General features: G+C 30.0%; 2 protein-coding genes across 5 annotated transcripts; both read left to right on the top strand.

Annotated features, from left to right (window-relative positions):
* Positions 1–893: 893 nt before the first annotated feature.
* Positions 894–17,622, top strand: LOC113376719 (acylamino-acid-releasing enzyme-like). Of its 3 annotated transcripts, none has more exons than XM_026616744.1 (13): positions 894–1,068; positions 1,746–1,957; positions 2,393–2,702; positions 2,862–3,129; positions 3,350–3,495; positions 3,681–3,855; positions 4,133–4,260; positions 4,365–4,500; positions 4,631–4,768; positions 4,908–5,205; positions 5,388–5,600; positions 12,358–12,495; positions 17,503–17,622. In XM_026616744.1, the coding sequence occupies exons 1-12, from the start codon at positions 1,057–1,059 to the stop codon at positions 12,467–12,469; spliced, it is 2,148 nt and encodes a 715-aa protein (XP_026472529.1). In that variant the 5' UTR covers positions 894–1,056; the 3' UTR covers positions 12,470–12,495; positions 17,503–17,622. The 3 variants fall into 3 exon arrangements, with proteins under 3 accessions (XP_026472529.1, XP_026472530.1, XP_026472528.1); XM_026616745.1 differs by having other exon boundaries at positions 12,358–12,465; positions 17,503–17,572; XM_026616743.1 differs by lacking the exon at positions 17,503–17,622 and having other exon boundaries at positions 895–1,068; positions 12,358–12,546.
* LOC113376720 lies at positions 17,529–26,270 on the top strand. 2 transcript variants are annotated; one of them, XM_026616746.1, is made up of 6 exons: positions 17,529–17,651; positions 19,115–19,325; positions 20,593–20,649; positions 20,721–20,817; positions 22,763–22,851; positions 26,094–26,270. In XM_026616746.1, the coding sequence occupies exons 2-6, from the start codon at positions 19,179–19,181 to the stop codon at positions 26,130–26,132; spliced, it is 429 nt and encodes a 142-aa protein (XP_026472531.1). In that variant the 5' UTR covers positions 17,529–17,651; positions 19,115–19,178; the 3' UTR covers positions 26,133–26,270. The 2 variants fall into 2 exon arrangements, with proteins under 2 accessions (XP_026472531.1, XP_026472532.1); XM_026616747.1 differs by lacking the exon at positions 20,593–20,649.
* The last annotated feature ends 298 nt before the right edge of the window (positions 26,271–26,568 follow it).

Here is a 26,568-nt window from a genome sequence, read left to right as displayed (position 1 = left end):
TATCATATTTACTTCACGTAAAAATAATGGATTTCTTTTTCCCCAACCCAATAGATAAAGAAGTATTGCATATAATAGTCGAAGTATAAAGCTTACTAAAACTTCTTTTTAAAAGTCCGCAATTATGATAATCTCAGGTCTCAAAAGTCATTCAGTTTTTAAGAGAACGGAGCGTCCAATTTTAGTAATTCAAGAAACATTTTACAAGATGAAAAGCTGATTAAATTTGTGGGAAGGCAGGTCAGGCGGTGTCGCAAATCTAGTAAAAGAAGTAAAAAAATCGCCATTTGGCGGTCAAAAATGATCATTAAACACACATTGAATTATTAGATATTTTATAGAGATTTTAATAATACGTATACATTTTGTTTACATTTCTATGGGTTCCGTAACATGCTTACGCGCTTAGATATTTCGTCTCTATGCAGCTAAAGCAGTGCGATTGCTTTGAAAAAGTTCAAAATTTCCAAAATATTTCAAAATAAGGAAAACATTTTTTTTCAAAAAGTCATTTTTTCCAAAAAGGCAATTTTTCTTAAAAAATTTAAATTTTCCCAAAAATCTAATTTTTTTCAAAGTTTTAAAAAAATTTTAATCATTTTTAAAAAAAAATAGTTTTTGGCACAGGAAGTTCTAGCAATTTGGCTTGAGGCACGATGCCATACACAACTAGTTTCAAAATTAATTAAGCGAATATAATGAATAAGAATATAATGCAACGTCCACTTCTGGTGGTTTATTTACCTGGTGTACATGTCCTACCATCTACTGTTATAACTTGAAATTAAAATTAAGTAACGTCTTATTTTACTCTCTTGTTTATCTATGTTTACTCTCTTATCCAGTCTTCTTTTATCCATGTGCAGAACCATAAATAAAAAGTGCAAATAACTGATTTCGTTCTTGTTTATCCGATCCGATCTATGGATGGAGACTTATCTTATCACGTTTGTGTACAATGAAATGAATATTATAATTTGAATGAATTTTAAGCGTCAGGGAGCAGTCGGTGCTATTGTTTGAAGGAAGTCTTTTGTTGTATCAAATATCAGCAAAATGTCATCGCAGGTATGTTTTTTTTCTTTAAAAATATTACTATTTATAACTATTATTGGACAATTTGCAAATTATTATTAATTATATCGAAACACTTCTATAATTGTTAATATGCCTGTGGTTAGTATTACGATATTTTACAACTGTTGGGTTTGCAATGAAAGCGTTTTTTTTTACTGGAATTAAAAAAACCATTGTTACTAGTTATTGTCATTCTTTTTTTATTGTGACTTTTAGATACCTAACTTGTTTAATTTTTTTGAATTATTAATTAATAGTTTCTATGCTATGTTTAATATGTCAAATGAGTTAAACTTTATCCCCAATCAGAAGGTAACAGTTATCGGATTATATATTTATTGACACATTATATTCGTTGTATAACAAATTGAAGTGCATTGTCTTTACTATGTAAATTTATTTCTAATTGGGCACCAGTTTTCTGAATAAAACACTGAATAACACTTGTTTTATCATTTTAAAATGAAAAACCATTTTGAGAATACTTTTTAGGGAATTACTAGTGGAATTCTTATCTAAATGAGAATTGTTGTTTATGTTATTAGGATGGAACTCTTATATATGATAGATTCTTGCTTACATCTTGTGGGGACATTTTTTATTTATTTGTTTCGAAAGTTCTGTAACTCAATTATTATATCCATAGTAATATATTCATTCATTTTTAGGTTGATAAGATAGCAAGCATTTTTCAGTCAGTGGCCCAAATTCCGGCATTGACAGGAGCATGGATTGTAAGAAACAAATCCCATATTATTGTTGAGTCTGGTTGGACGCAGCGAAACATTATTAGGAATAAAATGACTAAATTTCGTCGTACATATTTTATGGACAATAATTTCTCGAATTGCTCAATGGAATTTGCTGAAAAAAATAATGAGTATGTGCAATATTAAAAAGGTTTAAAATTTACTGACTATGATTATTCAATATATGATCTATAAATGTATTATGGCTTACTTACTATTAGTTTGATATGATAGTTTTTGTTATATAGAGTATACACAGTAATTGTTGTTTTGATACAGATCAATTTTTTATTGTAGCTTTAATTCGCAATGTTTAATTTTGGCAGTATTTCACTAGTAAATAAAAAAAGGCACATTTAAACAATTAGATCCTTGATTAGGTTTCTATTTATATATAATCTGCGGGGTTGGTTTAAGTTAAATTAGGTTTAAGGTATTATTGTGGCTTAAGATATTGTTGTATTTCTAGGCCCTTAGGCTGAAATAAATAAAAAAAAAAAAAGAATTTGATAAACCAGCTACTATTTTATCCTTACTTCAGTCGTAGTAGTTTTACATATTTTCAGGTTATTAGTATCAAACACTCTTTTGGCTAATGGACGAGCAGTAGTTACACAAGCAGAAGCAACAGATTCAAAAGAAAAGGCCAAACAGTATGTTGAGATTTGGAAAAATGGACAGCTTGAAAAATGTTTTGATGTCTTTGCTCTTGATGTTCACGGGGAAATCTATTGTGATACTGAGTTCTCTACTCTTGAATGGTCATCATGTGAAAAAAAATTATTGTATATCGCAGAAAAGAAATCTGATCCTGTTGAATCATTTTTCAAAGTTAAAGCTCAAAACGCTAAAGAGGATGGCACCACTCATGTGAAGGTATGTTTTAGATGAAGCTCAACGCATACAAAGTACTAAAATTACTCCAAATATGTAACAGTATTATAATATAATATTATTATTATGTTCAATATCATTAGTGTGCTTAGTGAACCAGTATAAATTTATAAAAATGTATAAATAATATTTAATTGATAGGGCGGTGAATATAATTTCAAAGAAGAATGGGGAGAGAACCTGGTTGGGAAAGTGAAATCTGTTCTTGTAACCCTCAATATTTATGAGCAGAAAAGCATATCCGTTGCTGATTGTATTCCTGAAAATTTATGTCCAGCTCAAGCACAATGGTGTCCTGATGGCTCAATTGTTGGTATTGCTTGGGATGCAAGACCTAGGAAGCTGGGTCTGGTTTATTGTACTAACCGATTGAGTTATGTATTCAAAATATCATCGGATGGAACATTTTGTGAGTTTTTATTATTATAATTCTGTAATTTTTTATTTTGAGAATGACACACTATTAGTAATGTTAAGCTCATTACTCAGTTCAATCAATTGCTCATTCAATTTTATTTTTTATCTCGAGTGATAAAATATCTACATTTTATTTGAAATTGATGTTTGTTTACTTTTTAAGTTAAATGTTGAAACTGGTAAGATTGAAATTTTGTATGTTTTTTTTGTAGCGATTTTATCAGAGCAGGATAAAGCAGTCCGTGCACCAAGAATTTCACCAGATGGTAAATGGTTAGTTTGGATACAAAGAGATGTTGGCGGACCTCATCTTGCAGCACATACCATTGTGAAATTGGCTTGGCCGCCAACAGATGATGTAATGCATTTTACAATTTTTTAATAAGAATTATTAAAATTTAAAAATAACATCTGATAAACATTTTGTGAATGACATGATATTTTAAACTTTATTTTATGTTTCATTTCATTAAAATATATTTCACTTTATTAAACTCATAAAAATATTAGTTTATAAATATGATTGCTTTCATATTTTTACAGTCGAAACCTGTAACTGTACTTGGGTCTGTCCAAAGGTCAATCGAAATTAATAATGGAAAGAAGTTCTTTGGTTTTTATGGATTAGATTTTCCGAAGAGATGTTGGATTTCAGATACTGAACTTCTATTTTCAAGCGTTCAGTGGAATGAAGTAAAGAGTTACATATTGAATATAGGTATTGAATCTTTCTCATATTTTCTTGCATTTCTAATATTATTTGAAGTATTTATCACATTTAAGTTTGTTCATGGGCAATTCAATGATGACTGGGTCTAAAATACAATTAATTCAATTATTGATTCAAATAACTTTTTTTGTTTAATAAAGTATAATTGTTTTAAATTGTTGATAATGATTGTTTACATAATTTTAATTTCTTGTGTATATTATTATTTTTGTTGTCTCAAGATAACAATTATGTAATGAAATGTACATTTTATTTATCATTTAAGATAGTTGCGCTTTATCTGAACTAACATCGACTGGTGAAGATAATTATTCTATGGGATCATTAACTATTTTGGATGTTAAAGATGATATTGTATGTTCTTCTTGGAGCTCAATAAAATTACCTCCTCAGGTATCCCTAAGTTTCAAAATAATATTTTTATGGCTGGATCAGAGAATCCCATTTTTTTTTTTTTTTTGAATTATTGATATTTATTAGACAATTTTTCTTTTTAGCTTGTTGTTGGAAAACTTCAGCGAGACAGCGCGCTCATATCCTGGGTACCTATTTCAAAATCAAATGTTATTCCTGGACTTGAGAATCATTTTGTAGAATATCTAAATCTTGAACATAATTCTAATGAAGAAATTAGTAAGTTTTTAAAAAAATGTATATAATGTATTTGTAAAATTACATTTTAGAAAATTGATGTTAGCTCATGTTCAGAGTCATATCAACTTCTATCCAAATAGTTTTGTGTATTTTTTTTCTCTTTCTCCAGATAACTGTGGTGCACTATATTATGGAAAGCAGGATAGCATGGAAGGAAGTAGTCCGCTTCTAGTTTGGCCGCATGGTGGTCCTCATTCTGCATTTACTAACAGTTTTTCATCTGTTACTTCCTTTTTTGCTTTATTAGGTAAAATTATTGCGCACTCAATATATATGTTCAAATTCAGAAGAAATTAACTTCACTAGAACCTCATTTATTAGAAATACGTATATTTATTCTTTATGTAAAAAATTTTCTTTCTGAAGTAAAAATGGTACTTTTGCAGGATTTTCAATTGTGCAGGTGAATTACCGGGGCTCAATAGGGCAGGGCCAGGCCAGTATTGACTTCTTGTTGGGTCGTGTAGGTGATAGTGATGTTCGAGATTGCAAACTTGCAACAGACACATGCATCAAAATGTTTAATTGCTCAGCTCAGCGCTGTGTATTGTTTGGTGGATCCCATGGGGGATTTCTTGTCACGCATCTAAGTGGACAGTATCCTGATTCATACTGTGCCGTTGCTGCAAGGAATGCCGTGATTGATATTTCTACAATGATCTATTCATCTGATATACCAGATTGGTAAGCGTAAATGAAAATTGAGGAATTTCATATTTAAAAAAAAAAACTATGTTCATTATTTTGTTCTGATTGGTTTCAACTTGAATACTCATTGTTAACAAACTTGATAAATAGTAAAATTACTTCAAAAAACAAAATATGATCTGTAAAACTGTTTGAATAATTTGCGTGTTTGATTTAAGGTGTGCTGTGGAGATAGGTGCCAAAAAATTAATTGAGGATGGACCTGTGGATGAAAATCTCTTAAATAAGATGCGAAACGCATCGCCTATTGCTCATGTTCATAAAGTAAAAGCGCCTACGATACTCATGGTTGGTAGCAAAGACTTGCGTGTACCACCTTCACAATCTATGTTGTACTATAATAAATTGAGGGCTAATAATGTAACTGTGAAGTAAGTTTATTAATTTATATATTTATAATTTATATATATATATATATTATATTAATATATATATATATATATATATATATATATATATATATATATATACAGGGCCGGTCCTGGAGTCCTCAGCGCCCATGCAATTTTTTTTCTAGAGCCCCCTCCCCCTCTGATAATTTTAAATGTTATAATATTTACGTAATTTTTTTTTAATTAACTTTTAATCATTTTAGATTTAGTAAATAAAAAATTAGATATAGTCTAAAAGCGTATAATATTGATTTTAAATTATTTTAGAAAATCGAGACGATTTGCGAGTTGATCATAATCAAATATTTTTAAATTTTCATGTATTTCTAACGTATGTGTTTGGATCTTGAAACATTTTACTCATTTACTATGCGGTTTATTCTATTGAGCAAATTATGCCAAGAGAGCAAAAAAACTAGCCTTTCATTTTCAAACATAATTCTAATATTTCATGTTGGATTTTTTGAATTTTATTTTAATTTATTTTTTCATTATTTACAACATCCAAAATTGCTTCGTAAACTTCTCGTTAATGGTATCGTAAGGGCCGAATTGTATTCATCTTTACTTTACTCATCAGATTCAGAGTATCAGCTTGATGTTTTATTGTTGTATATACATATATATATATATATATATATATATATATATATTAAAAAATTTTTAAAAAAATTTAAAAAGGATTTTTTGGATGTAATTTAGCGAACAAATGAATGAATAAAACTCATTTTTTTCTCAAACTCATTCATTTGTCGCTAAGTTATACCTAAAACATTTTTTTTTAATTTTCAACTTTTTTTCCATGCTCTTTCCGTACAAAGTTTGATTGAATTGCGCTTTATCTAAACGTTAATATTAAGAGCTAAAACTTTCAGAGATTTGTTTTTTATCAATTTGGATCCATTTGAGACCCTGGGAGCAAGGAAATTCGAAAATAACCATTTTAAGGACCACCCTAATATATATATATCGATAGTTTTTTCGACGTTGAAATATATTTCAAAGTAACTTGCAGCCCATTCGTCGAAATAAAAATGTAATAAAGTATTTAATTTAATTCAGCAACTACAATAAATTTGAAAAACTTTACTTATAATAAAAAACAATTATAAAATAATTATAAACATAGAGAAACATTATACATACCACCAGGACAAAAACACTCAAAAAATATTTTTTCAAAAAATTAAACTTGTAACATTAGAAAAGGACATTTTTTTGGAAAAATAATGAATAACTGCAAAATTAAAAACATTTTGAAAAGAGTTTTGAACTGTAACATTATGACGCATGAAACACGGCCATATCAAGCAAACTACTCGACTGTAATGTTAACCGAGGCGTGTGTTTAATAGAGTAGGGTGGGGAATGTAACGAAAGACTACGTTTCTAATATGTTACAAGTTTAATTTTTTTTAAAATATTTTTTTCAGTGTTTTTGTCCTGGTGGTATGTATAATGTGTCTCTATGATTATAATTATAATTGTTTTTTATTATTAGTAAAAATTTTCAAATTTATTGTAGTTGTAAATGTATGTAGTATAAATAAAAGTTCTTAAATACTTTATTGCATTTTTATTTTGACGTATGGGCTGCTAGTTACTTTAAAATATATATATATATATATATATATATATATATATATATATATATATGTACATGTATCCCTTAATACTTCTTGTGTAAACAAACGTAATTCCTCTCATCTCTTACAAGACAGTTACAAAGTAATCATCAATTTCATGAAAAGTAATTCAATACAGTTTTAGAATCTTTTGTTCGTTATATTTCTTCTCTGTTTCTCTTTCCCCTTTCATTTCTCGCAACCTACTCCCACTCTTCCATTACACGTGCGTTTCTACACTGCGTTGTACTTTTAACCTTGAACAGTGCACACAATGCAATGTTATCAATAACATCAAATATAGGAGGGCAATATGTGCTCCTTCTATTTCTCGTTTGTTAATATAATAGTATTTTATTATTTTACACAAATTTAGTGTTCAATCAATTATACATCATAATTAATGTTTTCTGTTGTTTTTCCTGGTTTGGTATGTATAATTTCCTCCTTTTATATATTTATATTTATCATCAACTGTCTATTTATGTTATGTTTTTTTAGATTACTGAATGATGACACACATCAAGTATCGAAACGTTTAATGGAATAAATAATTTTGTTATGTAATCAATTTCATGTTAATTACAAATATATACAGTGCTGGATTTACAATAGGGGCAGTCGGGGCTACTGCCCAGGGCGGCAAATTTTCGGAGGCGGCAAAATTTTGATAGCAAGAAAAAAATTCTATACAATGTAGTTAACTGATTGTTTTAATAACATTTTTTATTTCTAGAAAAAAAATTAACCAAACATAATATGATTGCAATGCAAAACTTGGGTTCAAATAACCGATTAATAAAATTTATTATTTTGCCGTGCCTTCCTCTCCGAACGTAAATTATCAAATTGGTTAATACTAGTAAGTCATTATCAAATTCGGCAATTTGGCTAATATAAAAATTCGTAAATGAGCTGAAAGTTTAGGGAAAAACTATTATTCAGATCTCGAGCCCTCTTAAGATGAAGAAATCGTGCACTTCCAAGCTTATAGCAAATTACTGGAACTTTTCCGTACTGAAAATTACATTCTATAAAGAGCTTTAAATTTTTTTTAAAAATATAAAAAATTGAATTTAAAAAACTTTTTTTTATATTTTGATTTTTTTTGAAAATTATGAACTTCTTTCAAAGCAATCGCGCTGCATAGCTGTTTCAGAGACGAAATATCGAAACTCAATTACCATTTTTCGAAACGGCTGGACCTTCCTGTGCCAAAACTAATCAGAACGTCTCCCCATCAATACAAATCTAATATTCTTTTAATTATTCAAGTCGATTTCGAGAACACGGATCAACAGATTTGAATGATTCGATTCCAATTGATAAGAAGACGTGTTGCTTAATTATTGGCCAAGGCAGTTCCAACTGTTTCGAAGATTAGGGCCAGAATTCCAAAAATGATAATTCAGTTACTGAGAAACGGAGCGTCCAATATCATTAAAAAATGTACATGTATTGACGAAATGAAGAACTGCTCAAATTTGTGGGAGACACATTTAGCGGTTTCGGCGATCCAATAAAAAAAATGGAAAAATAGCATTTGGCGATCAAAAGTAATTATTAGACATATGCACATCAAATTATCAGCTATTTTATAGATACTTTAATGATAAGTGTAAATTTTGTATACATTTCTATGGGTTCTGTAACATTTTTTATCGTACCTACACGCTTCTGTATTTTGTGTCTAAGCAGCTGAAGGAGCGCGATTGCTTTAAAAAAAGTTCAAAATTTTTAACATATTTCATTTTTTTTCAGTTTTCAAAAAGACATTTTTTTTTAATTTCAATTTTCGATACGGGAAGTTACAGCACTTTGCCATAAAGCATCACTATTTATAGTACAGTAGGCCCTCGCTTTACACGGCACTCTGGGTACACGGTTCCCATACTACACGGAGCTAAAAATCCGACATCCCTCCGACTACACGGACTTCTTATTACACGGTATTTGGTCAACAGCCCATAAGTTCGTTGTGCACAAGGGTATTGATGTAAATTTTGTTATCGACTTTTATCTTTTAGACATGCCTGATTGTATAATAGCCGCCTAAGAACACGTTTGAGCTGACTACTGCGTCGCGCCAATTTTTGAATAAGGTGTCAATGTCCTACATGTCATTTCGTCCGTATTTCTCCTACTTCAAGTTGTATTTCTTGGTCTCCATACAACGCGATAAAACTGGTGCGATTTGTACTAACTCTGAGTCTCTCATAGCACGGTTCCCATACTCAGGGCCGGCTTTAACACTACCAGCGCTCTGGGCGAGATTTCTACGGCGCCCTCCACCTACAATTCAAATCCATTTTGGAAAAAAGAAAAACATCTAATGAAATAACCGTTTATTAAAAAAAAAATTATTCATTATAAAAGATAACCAGTTATTACACAAACACTAATAGAATTTTACTTTTCTGGCCTTTCTATCAGCGAACTCTTTTATAAGGTTGTCGAAGTCGATGTTTTCAGCAATTTCGTTTTCAATTGACAAAGTTGCTAAGTTTGTAAATCTAGATTGAAAAATCGCTGATCGAAGATAGGTTTCTATCAGCTTCAGCTTTGAAAAGCTCCGCTCCCCACTAGCAACCGTTACAGGTATAGTTAATAAAATTCGCAATAATATCTATACATTTGGATACAGTTCTTGTAAGTTGAAATCGTTGATGAAATTTAAAACAAAAATGGGAGTAACCACATTTTTATCAGGTAAAAAGGATGCCAGACTTATAAGTTCATCACACAACATACAACCATCTATGTCTGATTTAGAGTCTACAGTTAATTTTAATTGGAGATCACTACAGAGCTTGAGAAGGTCGCGTTTTTCTGGAATCTGTTAAATATTGTACAAAAAAGACCAAGATTCCGAGTACTCATTTAACTGTTCGAACCTTTCATTGATTGAAATTAATATAGTGTCCAAAAGACAGTTGAAAAATTCAACCTCAAATTTTTTTTCTGCAGAAGTTATATTTCACCAGCTTGACGCTTAATACGTCGAATTCTTGTTGTAGCTCGAAATTCAGGTTCAATTTCTAGTTCTTCGGCCAACTCCTTCGCAGTTAAAATAGCGCTTTTAAAGCCCGTATTTCTGTAGTCTTCTAAAAAATTGCAGCATTTTTTCAACATTTGTGTACATTTACCAAGATCCATATCTGTTGACTGTAGAGATTTACTTACAACATTTATTTCATGAAGTATGTCATACCAAACAACCAATGAAACTATGAAGCAAAAATCTTTCAGTTGTTCGGCTAGTGTAGTAACCTCATGAGACATTTGAACATCAGTTTTCTGAGTTTCAAGAGCCAAAGTAATCAAAGCATCATGGATAGTACTAATTCGATAACGGACTGCTTTAACGCTACTTATTCTTGCTTCCCAACGAGTGTCACTGTGCTTTTTTATAGTATATAGTTCCAAGTGATCGGTTAGAAATTTCCATCGATGAACAGAAGCTGAGTGGTCTGAAATATCACCCTTCATAGCTAATCGCAAGTGCTCCTGCATGACTAGATCAAATTTGGCTAGTAGTTGTACTAAGCCTAAGAACTTTCCGTTATTTGGCGTATATAGTTTGTCAGAAGTGCCTCTGAACGCCATATTGTTTTCGGCTAAATAAAGTGTGATATGCATCAATCTAGACAAAACATTATTCCATCTTGTAGTTTCCTTTCTAATTAAGTAGTTCAGCTTCAATCCATGAAAGGTAAAACTTCTTATGAAAAGTGCTATTTTCATGATTTTTTAATATTTCAGACAAGTATTTCCAGTTGTTATACCCTTCAGATACTAAGTTCGACGTTGAGCTACTATCAAATAGTCTACAACAAAAGCAATAAACTCGATCCTTAGAAACGGAGTAAATTAACCAACGGCGCTGAATTGTTTCATTGTTTGCAAGAATTTTTGTGAAATGAGAATTAGAGAAATGTCGGCCTGTATCATTCTTCGGATAATTATCAATGTGAGTTTGCACTGGGCCACTAGTAATTATGTGATCAATGATTTTGCCATTTCGAGTGACTGGCCAAGTGGCCAAGTTCGCTGGCCAATGCGAATGTGCTGAGTTTGTTACGCTTCGCTACAATAACGCTAGCTTTTTTAACCAAAACGTTAAAAGGAGATAGACAATATGTTTTGACAATAGACAAAAAAAACCGCTTAATTTAGGGAATTTACGACTAAGCAGACCTCGAACTATGAGCATCAGCCGGGAGGTTCCATAGAACGCACTACGAATTAGCCTGAATTGTATGTTAAATACGAGTTTCTTATAGCACGGTTCCTATACTGCACGGTACGCACTTGCCGCGTAAAGCGAGGGTTTACTGTATGTAATGCGTAATAAATTTTCTGCAATCAAATACATATTTTAATTTAAAAAAAAAAAGATATATAAAAACTATTTAAGTAAAATGTCAGGGGTGGGGCGGCATTTTTGTCAGTGCCCCAGGGCGCCAAATTTCTAAATTCGGCCCTGAATATATATATATATATATATATATATTTATTTATTTCACTTTATTTTAGCAATCAGAAATACAAAAATAATTTCAATGAGCTAAACTGTACACTTAAATAAATATGATATTATATAAGATAATTCAGTGATATATCTTACTTAGTTTATACAAAATCGAATGGCCATATACTTTTCAGTATTCTATTGTCATGCATTCTCTAATTTGTTTCTATGGATTAAGGCACGCTCTTGTATTGTTTGCCGGACTGTTAAAATTTTCAGGTCATTGTGTATTGTAAAGTTTGTCACGTACCACGGTGCATTTAGAATTGATCTTAGAATTTTATTTTGCATTCTTTCTATTATTGCAATATTTGATTTTGAAGCAGTGCCTCATAACACTTACGCCATACATCCAAATTGGTTTCATTACACACTTATACAATAGTAATTTGTTCTCTGCAGACAATTTAGAGTTATATGTATATATATGATGCATATGAAGAAGTAACCGAAGATAATTGTAAACTGAAATTGTACTTTAGATTTCAAAATCTTATTATTTAGCTTAATGAACTTGGCTGTATAAAATAGTTTACATTTATTAATTTTTACACTGTTTTTTTTTTAAAAAAAAATTTAGGATGTTGCTCTATGAGGACAATCATCCCCTCTCCAAGCCACCAGTCGATATTGATAACTTGATCAACGCTGCAATTTGGCTGGTGCAACACTCTGGGATAAGCATTAAGTAATGACTTCGAATCATTGATATATTTTTGTAAGTCATTGGTTTATCATTTTTGTGAATAAACGAAACTTTATACGATTATATACATTATTCAATATTTCTAATATTTTTTATAAATTTAAACTTAATTATTGAAACTGTATTATCTTAATATGAAATAAAAAATGAAACAGATTAAAAATTAAATAATGTTGCTCTAGCAATAATTTATTCAAAAGTTACTTTGCTAAGTACACTTTCATTAAATTAGTTAATAAATTCTATTACTGAATAAGAAAAATTGAGTCAATTGAGAGAATGTTTACTCTATCTGTGAAAAGATCAGCCAATCTATGCAGTAAAACTAGTGGTGTATGGCATCGTGCCTTAAGGCAAATTGCTGGAACTTTCCGTACCCTAACAAAATGTTCAAGAAATACTAAATGTTTTCAAATAGATTATTATAAATATTGTAACATTGTCTAATATTTATAAGAATTATATAAACTGATATGCAAAGTTGAAATTATTTGTTCAAAGTACGAATGAAAATTAAAATCTTAATTATTTTCGATATACAACAAAAAAAAATGAAACAATTTTTTTTTTATTCCAAAAGCATTTATTTTGTTGAAACAAGCAGAAAGTTCTTTGAATCATTCATATCGGACGCTTAGTTCTCTCAAAAACTACAATTTTTTGCACATTTATCTCTGTATTTTCGAAATGGCTGAACCTGTCTTTGCCAAAAACTAATCACCTCTTCTTCCAATCACTACAAATTGAATTGAGTTTTTTAGATCATTCAAATTGGATACTCCGTTCTCTAAAAAAAACTCGTTTTCTATTTTCTGTACTCTTTGCTCCGTATCTCAGAAACGGCTGGACCTGCTTTTGCCAAAAACTAATCAGCACATCTCCCATTCAATAGGAATCAAATGTTTTTCGAATCGTTCAAATCGGTTGATCCGTGCGCCCAAAAACGTGGACGAAAAAATGCGGACATACAAAACACACACACACATCTGAGGTATGCCAAAATGTTGAAACACCTTCAAAACGTAATGATCTGCAAACATTTTAATTTTCGATTTTTGGCCCATTACTATAACTACCCTACGGGAAGTTAATAAATATTCACAATGGTGAATTCGATTTATGTTTAACATCCTGCAGCACCAGCACCTGCTTTATTATTATTTAGATAAAATTATTATTATTTTCAAAGATAGAATATGTAAACATTAAATAAACCATTGTCATCCTTAAATGATTTAACGTGTTAAAGAAAAAACAGTGTTTTGTCAAAATGTATGATGTTAATCTTGTGAAGTTATTTAATTGGAACATGCAGCAATTAGCACTTAATTTTCTACCATATCTCTGATCAAGTGAAAATATAAAGATTGAAAATGATTTTACTTATTTTCCCAAAATTACCACACTAAACAAAGACTAAAGCATAGGAACTATTTTATCATCCAAAATTCATTTCATTCAATGCTTTATTACGCAGCTAAAGCAATGTCATATTGTTACTAATTTAATAAATGACATTATTTTTGTTAAATAAGTAAAACAAAAGAAAATATTTCGTGATAGGACATAACATGTCAAAAAAATAAATTGTTTTTTTTTTTTTTTTTTTTTTAAATTTTATATTCAAAAAAATGTCTTCTACCAATGCGAAAGAAGCCTGGTGCCCTGTCTGCAAGGAAAATGTAAAACCCACACCTAAGGAAATGGTATAATTTCTACAATATTATATTATAGAACAATGTCAATTAAAATGTCATTTTAGTATGTTAGTTTGAATACATATAATCTTGGTGTAAGAGTGAAAAATTGAAGTTTCATTGAATATATTAATGACATAAATAGATACAAAATGACATGTTTTATACAACCAAAACGTAACGGTTTTAGTTTATTTAAAAATAACTTATGTGGCAGTTCTCATTTTATAGAACAAAAATTTTTATTTCACTATAGTTATCCACGTAGAAAAGTAAACTTTCTTGTAAACAAAATTTTCTTTCAGAACTCTTGTCTAACCTACTTTATGTGTATGTTGTTGCTTCCTGTGTGTAGTTGTCTCTACCCATTCAAGGTAAAGAAATGCAAGAGGACTATACAAGTATGCCCAAAATGTGGCCGGCGCGTCACGCCAATGATGATGGCAAAGTCGGAATCTTAGTAATTAACTAAAAAGCCCAAATGTGTATGTATAGCAATAAATTTTTATGTTAACTGATGCTCATAACGATTATAGTTGTTTGCGGCTAACATATTCACGTACTCGACTAACAAATGCATATTTACCCTTGTGATTCCAAATCTCACATAAGTTTTATTTACTAAATGATATTTCTATTTCTCTTCTGATTTTTATATCGCCTGGCTTTGGAATCACAAGATGCCGGGTTTAAGGTCGCGTTCCGTTTTTTTTTACATCTTTATATATACATATATAATATATAGGTATAAGTATATATATATATATATATATATATATATATATATATATATACAAGCAAACCCGACAAACTCCGTTTCGCCACCAGATGGTTTCGTGAGAAAAATGAAGATATTTTTTGTTTGTTTCATATTTGAAAAGGAAAAATGTGATTTTATTATACAACAGTAATGAATTTATTTCGATTACAAAAATGAAGTGTTTTTTAGTTGAACTTCTCTAAGTAAAAGTAAGTTAACACAAACGAAGCGGATGGTTTTCCAACTCGTGAACAGCCAACGTATAACTGCCCATGTGAAAAATAATGATATTCTAAATAATCTATTTGAAATTTATCCCGCAAACACTAGGCGATTGGCCTTGCGACTTGTTATTGCGAACGCAAGACGAACTGGAAATTGCAATCGTTTGAAGTCAAACGGAAGACCAGTCGGAATCATTAGTATGTCACCAAATCGCCAGCAATTTTTGATTAAATGGTGAAATTCAATGCGTGTACATCATCATTCTTTGCGGCAAGAATTGCTCGTTGACTTAACCAAGCATAATTCTGATAATTTTCACTAATGTCATTACTCGAATTTTTAATTACGGTGCGTGAAGTTCCAGCAGCTTGCATTAAGGCACGATGCCATGCACGACCTTTCCAACGAATGCAAAATTGTCGAAATCGGTTTGTGCGTTCTGGAGTTTTATCGTCAGGAAGGAAAACCCGACTTATTTATATATATATATATATATATATATATATATATATATATATATATATATATATGTAGATAATCTATTTGAAATTATTTTAAACAATTTTTGATTATTTTCATTACTCGAATTTTTAATTACGGTGCGTGAAGTTCCAGCAATTTGCATTAGGGCACGATGCCATACACCACTGATTTTTAACTTCCCGTAGGGTAAGTTATAGTAATCGCAAAAAAATCGAAAATGAAAATTTTTATATATCTTTACGTTTCAGAGGTTTCTGAACATTTTGGCATACCTTAGAAAAAATGGATGTATGTGTGTGTGTGTGTGTGTGTGTGTGTATGTATGTATGTATGTATGTATGTATGTATGTATGTATGTATGTGTGTGTATGTATGTGCGGATACAAATTTTCGTCGACGATTTCGGGAACACGGATCAACCGATTTGAATAATTCAAAAAACATTCGATTCGTATTGATAAGGAGACGTGCTGATTAGTTTTTGGTGAAGGCAGGTCCAGCGGTTCCGAAGATACGGGGCAAAAAGTGCCAAAAACAGTACCTCCGTTTTTAAGAGAACGGAGCGTCCGATTTGAATAATTCAAAAAACATTTTACTTGTATTGACAAGATGTAGAAGTGATCAAATTTTCATGAAGGCAGGCCTAGCGGTTTCGGAGATCTAATGAAAAAAGTAAAAAAAAATGCCATTCGGCGGTTAAAAATGATCATTAGACATATGCACATCAAATTGTCAGATATTTTATAGATATTTTAACAATAAGTATAAATTTTTTTTACATTTCTATGGGTTCCGTACCAATGCTTATGCGTTAGACGGCGGCGCGGCACCTGCGAGCTTTGACATTTCGTCTCTATGCAGTTCAAGCAGTGCGATTGCTTTGAAAAAAAGTTCAGAATTTTCAAAATATGTCAAAATGAAGAAAACATTTTTTTTTCAAAAAAATTTTTTGTTTTCAAAAAAAAATTTTTTTCTCAAAAAAAAATTTTTTTTTCAAATAAAAAATTTTTTTTTTCAAAAAAACGGTATTTTTTTGTCAAATTTATAGTTTCTCAAAAATCTATTTTTTTCGAAGTAAATTTTTTTCAAAAATGTTAATCGTTTTTAAAAAAATAATAATTTTTGGTACGGGAAGTTCCAGCAATTTGCCTTAAGGCACGATGCCCTAATTGCCTTAAGACAGAATTCCACTTACAGCTAGTCTTAGCTATAAACCTTGCGGAGCCCGAGGCCTTTCCAACGAATGCAAAATTGTCGAAATCGGTGCGTGCGTTCTGGAGTTATTTCGTCAGGAAGGAAAACCCGACTTATTTTTATATGTATAGATATATATATATATATATATATATATATATATATATATAACATACATAACACATCCCTCAATGTGTCCAAAGGAACTTATAGAGTTTGCTTGAATATGTTAAAGAATTAGGAAAAGATTTGATGTTTTGAATTTTATAGTGACCAGTTATAATATATGTTATTACTATTAAATTAATAATTATATATTACTTTATTAAATTAATAACTAAGTAGTTTCAATATATCCTACGTACTTTATTGAGTACGACACATGCATATTAATTACTGAACGATTTTTCTTATTTCTCTGATATTATCTCTTTAATAAAACACTTAATGGTTATCGAATCTAAAAAAATATATACATCTTTATCAAAAAATCACATATTTTGTAATCATTACTTTTTCATAGGACTGTATTGAAATTGAAATTATTGAAAAAAAACCTGATTAATTTGGTATATCTTAGAAAAAATAAATGCATGTCACGTATGTATGGAATAGCCATTTTTTTATTTTGAAGGGATCTAACAATCTCATTTTTTGAAGGTAGTCATCCGGTTTCGGGCAAATAAGGAAAAAAGTGAAAAAAAGTGACCGCTAATTAATACCAGGATTTCGCAAAAGACATTTTCTAAAATTCCAATAAATACTTTAACTCACCGGCGCTGTTATTTTCAATGAATTGTGAACTATAAGTAAGTATTTTTTTTTTATTTTTATTTGATTAAAAAATGAGTGTTCATCATATTTTTCAGATTTATGCATATTGATTTCTTTTTAATTTACATAGAAACTGTAAAGAATAATTTTGAGAATAATTTGACGTTTTTAAATATTAATAAATATAATAATAAATATAATTTAAATAAAAAATTAAAAATTAAATTTAAAATTTTGACATTTTTATTTATAATTTATATATATATATATATATATATATATATATATATATATGTGTGTGTTTATATATATATATATATATATATATATTATTTGTGAATTTAAATATTGTGAATTTATTGCCGGATTGAGCTTTTGAAAGCATCAGTCGGTAACCAGTAACCACATTGTTGTGCCTAGACAATATTAGAATACCCCGTGTTGTTGTGAGCAGGGTCTTGTTGTTAGGTTAACGTGCTGTATTTTCTTAAGGATTTGTGTGATAAGTCTTACCAATTTCATTTTTAACCAGTACTAATAATTTTAGAAATTATCAAAAACATTCAAGTAAAACCATTTTTGGGGCTTCCGCGACAATTTACGCTATTTTTTTAACTTACTAATGGAAAAATTTTTTTTTGACAGAAAATTCGGCTTGATAATTTTGTTCTCTCGGCGATTCAAGTAATTCTAAATTGTTTAAGGCCTAAATTGAAATAAAGTATGTGCGATAGCTTGGATTGTATATGCAATTAAAATCTTCCGTTTTTTACCATACCACATTCTCGTGTAGATTTCATTTGATTGAAAAAGATTGGATGATGTCGGCATACTAGTTTAGAACGGTGCACTGATTTTTATGTAGGTACTTCATATCCATTTTGACAATTTGACAGTAGAAATCGGTAATTTTTGTTTTTCGGTTTTGCTTATGTCATATCTTTTTGATAAATTGATAAAGTCCGATTTGGGGGATGGCTATGCTCATATCAAAGTTGTTTCCATTTGTTAGAAAATAAATATGAAGAGCAATTAAACAAAGAAATGAGAACAATAATATTTTATTCGTTATTGTGCTGTGTGTAGCATCCCCAAAAACGATATTAAATGCTGAAACGTATAGTTTAGCTAGTCAGAACAAATGACAAAAGTTTCACTTTATAATGACTTTTAAGTTTAATTTATGAAATCAATATTCATCATACATATTTGAAGTCAGCTTAAATAAATATGTATGATGAATATTGATTTTATAAATTATAAAGTAAAAAAAAAAGTATAATTAATTAATGTATAACAAACAGGTAATGCAACACTTACAATGTTTATTTGCTATTTTATTAAGCATTTGATGAGAGAAAATAATTTGACTATATTTTATTCTGTTATCATTCTAAAATTGTAATATAGTTTATGATATGAATCCTACAAAAATAAACTTCTAGCAAATTGTAAGAAATATTGTATATGAAATATAATAATATTTATAATATTTCAGGTTAACAATATTAATACGTTTGTAGAAGAATGATGACCATCAACCCGTTGATCAATCCGTTTTGATGACTTCAACAGAGTATCCTAAGTTTTCGGTACGTTGTGCATTGTGTGGAGACGAATTGCTGTACAGTCGACAAGATACATGGAATCTAATATTGCATCTACGAGAAAAACACCCTAAAGCAACACTAACTCAATTACCTTGTCAGGTATAATATAACATTACACTATTTTACATATATAAATGAAGTATTTTAATAAATATAGAAAATTAGTGGTACAGGGCATTGTGCCTTGAGGAAAATTGCTGGACCTTTCCGTACCAAAATTAAACATTTTTCAATAATAATTGATTAACATTAATAACAATTGTTTTAAATATTTTTCAACAGATTAATATAAATGTTGTAACTATTTGTATTTAGTAGACGAAATATAAGAGTTTATAAATTAGGCGACGAATGGTATTGGACACTTATGCATATTTTCTTAATGTAAGCATATAAGTTAACGCATTATAGGACTTTATTTCTAAGAACTATATATGTAAGGGTAAATAAGTGAGCTTATATAATTTTTAATGCCTGTGTTTGGACCTTTTTTTTGTATCAACAAACTAGCTAGATAGCTAAATAGCTAGACCTGCAAAAATTGTAATCAAGTTTTCATTCCATCAAAATAAGTTAAGTGTTTTTTGAATCATTCAAATCGGCTCCGTTTCAAACCGATCCGTTCCCAAAAACTGACTTGCCATTTCTTGCGCTTTTTGCGCCGTATCTTCGAAGCGGCTGGACCCGCCTTTACCAAAAACTTACCAGCTCGTCTTTCCGTCGATAGGAATCGAATGTTTTGCACTTCTTTTGCACTCGTAGACGACAAATTGTATCCAAACATATATACACACACATACATCCATTTTTTCCAAAGTGTGCCTAAATATTAAGAAACCTTTGAAACGTAAAGATATGCAAACAATTTTATTTTCGATTTTTTTGTTGTGAAGTACTACTACGGGACCTAATTATGTGATATTAGGCATTTCACACATTCTAAGCTATCACTTCGAAACAATTAGGTTAAAACTGAATAGTTTTATTAATTGTACGCGTTTTTTTCAATATTCTGTATATAACTATTGTAATTGTTAGACAATCTATTAGTTTTGAAGAATCAGAATAAAATGTATCATGAAAAATTAATCAAGTTTTATGTATGATACTAAAATTATTTATGTGTTACAATTATAAGACCATTTATTATTAATATATTTCTACATCGCTACTTAAATTTGACGAAAATAATATATTCTGCTTAATTTCTCAAAATTGTTTATATATATATATATATATATATATATATAATATATAATTTAATATAAATATACATAATTATAAATTTTTCTTAACACTATTCTTACATAATTTTTCCTGAGAAAGTCGTTTAGACTTATTTACTGAAAATCTTTATTTTTTCTAGCTAAGTTCTACAGCTACGAAACGAAAAGAGAGCATTATAACTCTCTTCATCAGAAAAGTTGAGTAAAATATTATCATAAGTCTTCAAAATGACGAAATAATCAACTATCAAATCTATTCGACTTTCAGAAAGATTCAAAGTCGACGCAGAATCCTGAGACACCACCAAAATTAATCGAAAAAGAAGTGGAAATAAATACTAAGAAAAAACTTTCTCCCACAACAGGTAAGTTTTACTCTTTCTGTAATATATATATATACGAGTATATATATATATATATATATATATATATATATATATATTAGTGATGTGCCGACTCGAAAATTTCCTGATTCGAATGATTCGAATCAGAAAAAAACCTGATTCGAATCATGATTCGAATCAATTCGAATCAAGTTCATATATGAACAATTATAATTTAAGAGAAGAAATAATATCATTTTAATAATTTTATAAGTGGAATAATTAATTTAGTAAGCAATTAATTCCAAAAAGTGCAGAGATGAATACATTTATATTATATATAATAATAAACTAGCTACAAATATAACTAATATTTCAAGTGAATTTACAGTAAAATATAACCAAACACTTCTCTATCACTAAAGCATATAAAACAATATTCCTAATCTTACGTTGAACAAATGCATGTGCATATTATTGATTGTTTAGATCTAATCTAAACAGGGGGTTGAATCAAACGTCTTACGAATGACTTAAAATTCAATCCACTACTGTAAAGATTGATATTATTTCATTTGTGTGACTTTGCCATTACTTGCATAATTAAAATATGATAATTTTGTATGTGTATGAAACTCGTTGTGTAGTTTATTTTGATAATAATTAAAATCTAAATCGCGTATTTATTATCTAAATGAGTTTTTGATATTTCATGAATAAATTTGCTCCCAGCGCTTAGTCAAAAATAAATAAACACTCAAGACCCATACGCACAGCATCTCGATAAGCCGATACGCTGATACACGGACACATGTTTCGAACTCAAGTCGGTATGATTCAGTTTGAGTCATATGAACTCGGATAAATTCATAACGACTTGAAGTCGGGATGAGTCGGTTTGAGTCTTAGGAACTCGGATCAATTCATTTCGACTTGAAGTCGAAATAAGTCGGTTTGAGTCTTAGGAACTCGGATAAATTCATAATGACTTGAAGTCGGGATGAGTCGGTTTGAGTCTTAGGAACTCGGATAAATTCATAGCGACTTGAAGTCGAAATAAGTCGGTTTGAGTCATAGGAACTCGGATGAATTCATATCGACTTGAAGACAATGAATGCGGTTAAAGTCATAAAAATTGGAGTCGGGTGATACATTTAAGCGTATTAAAGCCGGGTGGCTCGCATGATTAAATTCAAGATTTATTTTCTATATTTATTATTATTATTTTTTATATTTATTATAATTATTATTTATATTATTATAATATTGAATTAAATTAAAACATTTTTTTTATATTTATGAAAATTTGTGTTCATACATGCACACAGTAAATATTTCGCGGCTTGATACGAGTTGATTCGAATCAAGTAAAATCTGATTCGAATCAAGTCGTTAAAGGCTTGATTCGAATGATTCGAATCACTTGATTCGACTTGGCACATCACTAATATATATATATATATATTTTGATCAGTTATTTATAATCGGACAGTAACACCAAGTAAAAAAAAACTAAAGTAGTTTTGAAATACTTTATTTATCCATACGTTTCGGTCTTCGTCGAGACCGTCATTCGGTGGAAAAAGAAATTAATTAAACAAAAATACACTACACTATTACACTGTGATAAACCAGGCTATTAATAATTGGAACATTTAAACTAATTAATTTTTTTGACAATTTTTTTTTGGCTTACATTCTAGTGTGTACAATTTGACAAATTGTACACACGTGGTAAGTACCCTTCTGTTTTAAACAAACGATTTTTGTATACATTTTTACACTTCTTAATTATTTGAAAATTGAAAGAATTTACTTTGAACCTTTGAAGTATTGAAGTTGAAAATGTTTGAAAATGAATAGTCAAAAAAAAAAATGTTTTTAGTGTGCGTAAAAACAATTTTTAGTTCTTCAATGTACACACAAATTTTATTGAAATTTAGCATTAAATTATTTAAAAATTACAAATTTAGTTTCTACGTTATAGTTGAAACTTGGCGCCCCGGTCCATCGCAAACAACGTGTCTCGCTTGTGGGAAGACAGCGACGCCTGTTGTACGAAAACAGAGATCCAGGGTAAGATTATTGTATTTTGATTTACTCGATTCTTTGCAGTTTTGCCATTCATTTAGTTTTTACTTCACGTAAAAGAAGTTATATTTATTGCAAAAAAAACGAAAATGAAAATTTTCATATATCCTTACGTTTCAAAGGTTTTAGAACATTTTGGCATACCTTAGAAAAAAATTGTCAGTATATAGAACTCAATATCGCATGGGCATAATACCGACGAACTAAAATATCCGCTATTTTTGCTACTGGAAACCGCCGTTAGGCATTACTTCATAGGGGTATGATCTAGAATGCTATAATTCTTGCCCTGAAATTATTCTATTTTTATAATTATATGTAATATATTTGCTATTGGCTTTTTTTCTTTCCGAAGATTGCAAGTCTATTTAACACTTTGGTAGCAAATGTGTCTATGGCATTAGGTAGAATCACTTCTGCAACAGTATCTTTTAGAGTGATTCTTTGGCCTAATGTCTTTCCTACTCCGGCCCGTTGTGCACTATATTCCGGGCACACGAAGAACACATGCATCTTCGATTTTGCTCAAACAATATGGGCAATCCGGCGAGCTATCGTGCTTGAAGCGGTTTAGGTAGGCTCGAGAACAGCCGTGTCTAGACAGCATTTGTATAATTTAAAAGTTAAATTTTTCATGCTTGCTATTTAGCCAGACTATGATATTTGGATTGAGACGACTATTGCCCTTCACTGCGGCATCCCACTGTTGCTGCCATAGGTCAATGCTGTTCTGCCGTTCTTCTGTTCTCAATTTTTAGGACCCTCAAAAGTTTGGTTGTTGGTTTTTTATTGGTAAATTGTCCGTGTTTTTTCTGCTAAGACTATGAGAGACGGAGTTTTTGAAATGTCGCACACTGCTTTCTCTGATGTTGTGCGAAATGCGCAAGCAACTCTAAAGGCACTCAGACAATATATGGGTCCTGCCATTCTCCGTGATTTTTGAGTCTTGATAGCATCAGGACATGTGTATATGGGTGTGGTTAAAAATTTTTGTCGATGGTTTTAGGAACACAGATCAACCGATTTGAATAATTAAAAATACATTCAATACTCTTATTTATGGGGAGACATGCTCTTTAGTTTTTGGCAAAGGCAGATGCAGCCGTTTTGAAGATGGGAGAAAATAGGTCCAAAAATTGGAATTCAGTTTTTGAGAGAACGCAGCGTCCGATCTGAATGATTCAAAAATATTTTATTTGTATTGAAAAAAACGAGAATCTGATTAAATTTTAGGGTCCAGCGGTTTTGGAGATCCAATAATAAAAAGTAAAAAAAAAACATTTGGCGGTCAAAAATGGTCATTAGACATGTGCACATCCAATTATCAGATATTTTTAGAGGCTTTAAAAATAAGTAAAAAAAATCTATGGGTTTCGTACTGATGTTTATCCCTTAGACTGCGAGGCGGCGCTTACGCGTTTCGATATTTTGTTTCTGGAACAGCTACGTTCACAATTGCTTTAAAAAGTGTTCAAAATTAAAATTTTCAAAAATAAATTTTCATCATACATATTTAAATCAGCTTAAATATATATGCATGATGAATATTGATTTTATAAATTGCAATGTATAATTTACTGAATTATGAACGGTTTGTTATATATTGTGATGCCAATGCTAGAAAACCTGACTAAGACCAATATTGGTAAAAACCAATAATAATAATAATTAGTCTAAAATGTCCATGACATTTAAAGAATAAATTGGCAAGACCAAAGCATATGGATAGAAAGCAAACAATCCAAAACATATTAATAGAAAGCAAATATTGGCATGGCCAATATTGATTTTTGAGAAATTTTAAAATTTTTGATAAAAATTGACTATATTTTGATTTATTTTGAAAATTTTGAACATTTATTTTAAACAATCGCACTGCATACGCCACTGTAAGGGTGAGTTTTTGCATATCTCACGTTTTAAGTTCTTCTGAGCATATTGGTATTCCTTAAAAAAATGATGTATGTGTTTATATATATGTTCGATTCCTATTGATAAGAAAGCGTTCTGACTATATTTGGCGAAGATAGGTCCAGCTGTTTTGAAGATACGGATCTAAAGTGTAAAAATTGCAATTCTGTTTTTAAGAGAACAAAGAACAGATTTCCGAATAATTCACAAAACATTTTACTTTAACGGTTTTGTAGATCCAGAAAAAGTGGCTTACAGAAAATTGCTGAAACTTCCCGTTCCATAATTAAAAATTGGAGGAATAAAAAAATCATTATAAAATAATTCATCATACTATTTATCTCGATGAGGACTAGTATCAGTATGAGTTTTGCGCGACGATCGGCCGTGCCGTTTCTTTGTAATAAGCAGAAAAGTGAAAAATATTTCGTCCACGTTCGAAAGATATTGGATGGGAACCGTACTGATCAGTTTGTGTTGAAGATCAATTTTGGATGGGCTATTTTTTGTAATTAACTGTTAAAAGATTTTTTTCGACGACTTTTCATGAAACATTTTTTATGATAAACATCAGGTTAAAAATCATACGAAAATATTACGACTCTGCGACAAATCATTTAATTTAAAAAATTCGTCGAACTTTGTAAAATTGGCCTCGCTTTTTGGTGTGATCAGTCAATATTTAAATTTCGTCGATGTTTTATCAAACATTTTGGTTTTATTAAATATTGGTTTTACCAATATTGGCATCAGTTCTCTTCAAAAACTGAATTGCTATTTCTTACGCTTTTGCTCCGTATCTTCGAAACAGCTGGACCTGTCTTGGCAAAATTTATTCAGAACGCTTTCTTATCAATAGAAATCGAACATACATATATACATCATTTTCTCAAGAAATGCCAATATGCCCAGAAGAACTTGAAACGTGAGATATGCAAAAAAAATATTTTGGATTCTTTTGCGATTACTATAATAACTTACCCTGCGGGAAATTAAAAATAATATCTATGTAGTTTAAAATAAAATATTTGATTAAAAAAGTAAAATCTTGTCTATTAAAAAGGGCGCCTGATTAGATAGGGCCTAGGGCGGCAGTAAGCTTAATCCGCCATTGACGGTAGATGCTCATAACAAACAGGTAATGCAACGCTTATAGTGTTTATTTGCTATTTTATTAACCATTTAATGAGAGAAAATAATTTGACTATATTTAATTTCGTTATCATTCTAAAATTGTAATATAGTTTATGATATGAATCTAATAATATTTATAACATTTATAACATTTCTAATTAACAATATTAATACGTTTGTAGAAGAATGAAGACCATCAACCCGTTGATCAATCTGTTTGATGATTTCAACAGAGTCTCCTAAGTTTTTGGTACGTTGTGTATTGTGTGGAGAAGGATTGCTGTACAGTCGACACAATACATGGAATCTAATATTGCATCTACGAGAAAAACACCCTAATGCAACACTAACTCAATTACCTTGTCAGGTATAATATAACATTACACTATTTTACATATATAAATGAAGTATTTTGATAAATATAGAAAATTAGTGGTGCATGACATTGTGCCTTAAGGAAAATTGCTGAGCCTTTCCGTACCAAAATTAAACATTTTTCAATAATTGATTAACACGTTCACGTCGGGGCGTGAACGTGTTAATGATTAATAATAATTGTTTTAAATACTTTTAAATAGATAAATATAAATGCTGTAATTATTTGTATTTATTTGACGAAATATAAGAGTTTATAAATTAGGCGACGAATGGTATTGG

Source organism: Ctenocephalides felis, unplaced genomic scaffold (genome assembly GCF_003426905.1).
Source record: "Ctenocephalides felis isolate EL2017-DRISC unplaced genomic scaffold, ASM342690v1 CF-g0.4_SCAFFOLD_01886, whole genome shotgun sequence".
Lineage (NCBI taxonomy): Eukaryota > Metazoa > Arthropoda > Insecta > Siphonaptera > Pulicidae > Ctenocephalides > Ctenocephalides felis.
This window is presented reverse-complemented; position numbering and strand designations above follow the sequence as displayed.

Excerpts from the sequence above, each read along its gene's own strand:
- LOC113376719 (XM_026616744.1), top strand. Across the intron at positions 1,958-2,392 it reads TTTGCTGAAAAAAATAATGA|GTTATTAGTATCAAACACTC; the intron begins GTATGTGCAATA and ends ACATATTTTCAG. Across the intron at positions 3,856-4,132 it reads GAGTTACATATTGAATATAG|ATAGTTGCGCTTTATCTGAA; the intron begins GTATTGAATCTT and ends TTATCATTTAAG.
- LOC113376720 (XM_026616746.1), top strand. The coding sequence starts at position 19,179 with ATGACTTCAACAGAGTATCCTAAGTTTTCGGTACGTTGTGCATTGTGT. Across the intron at positions 20,818-22,762 it reads AAAACTTTCTCCCACAACAG|TTGAAACTTGGCGCCCCGGT; the intron begins GTAAGTTTTACT and ends TCTACGTTATAG. Across the intron at positions 22,852-26,093 it reads TACGAAAACAGAGATCCAGG|AAGAATGAAGACCATCAACC; the intron begins GTAAGATTATTG and ends ATACGTTTGTAG.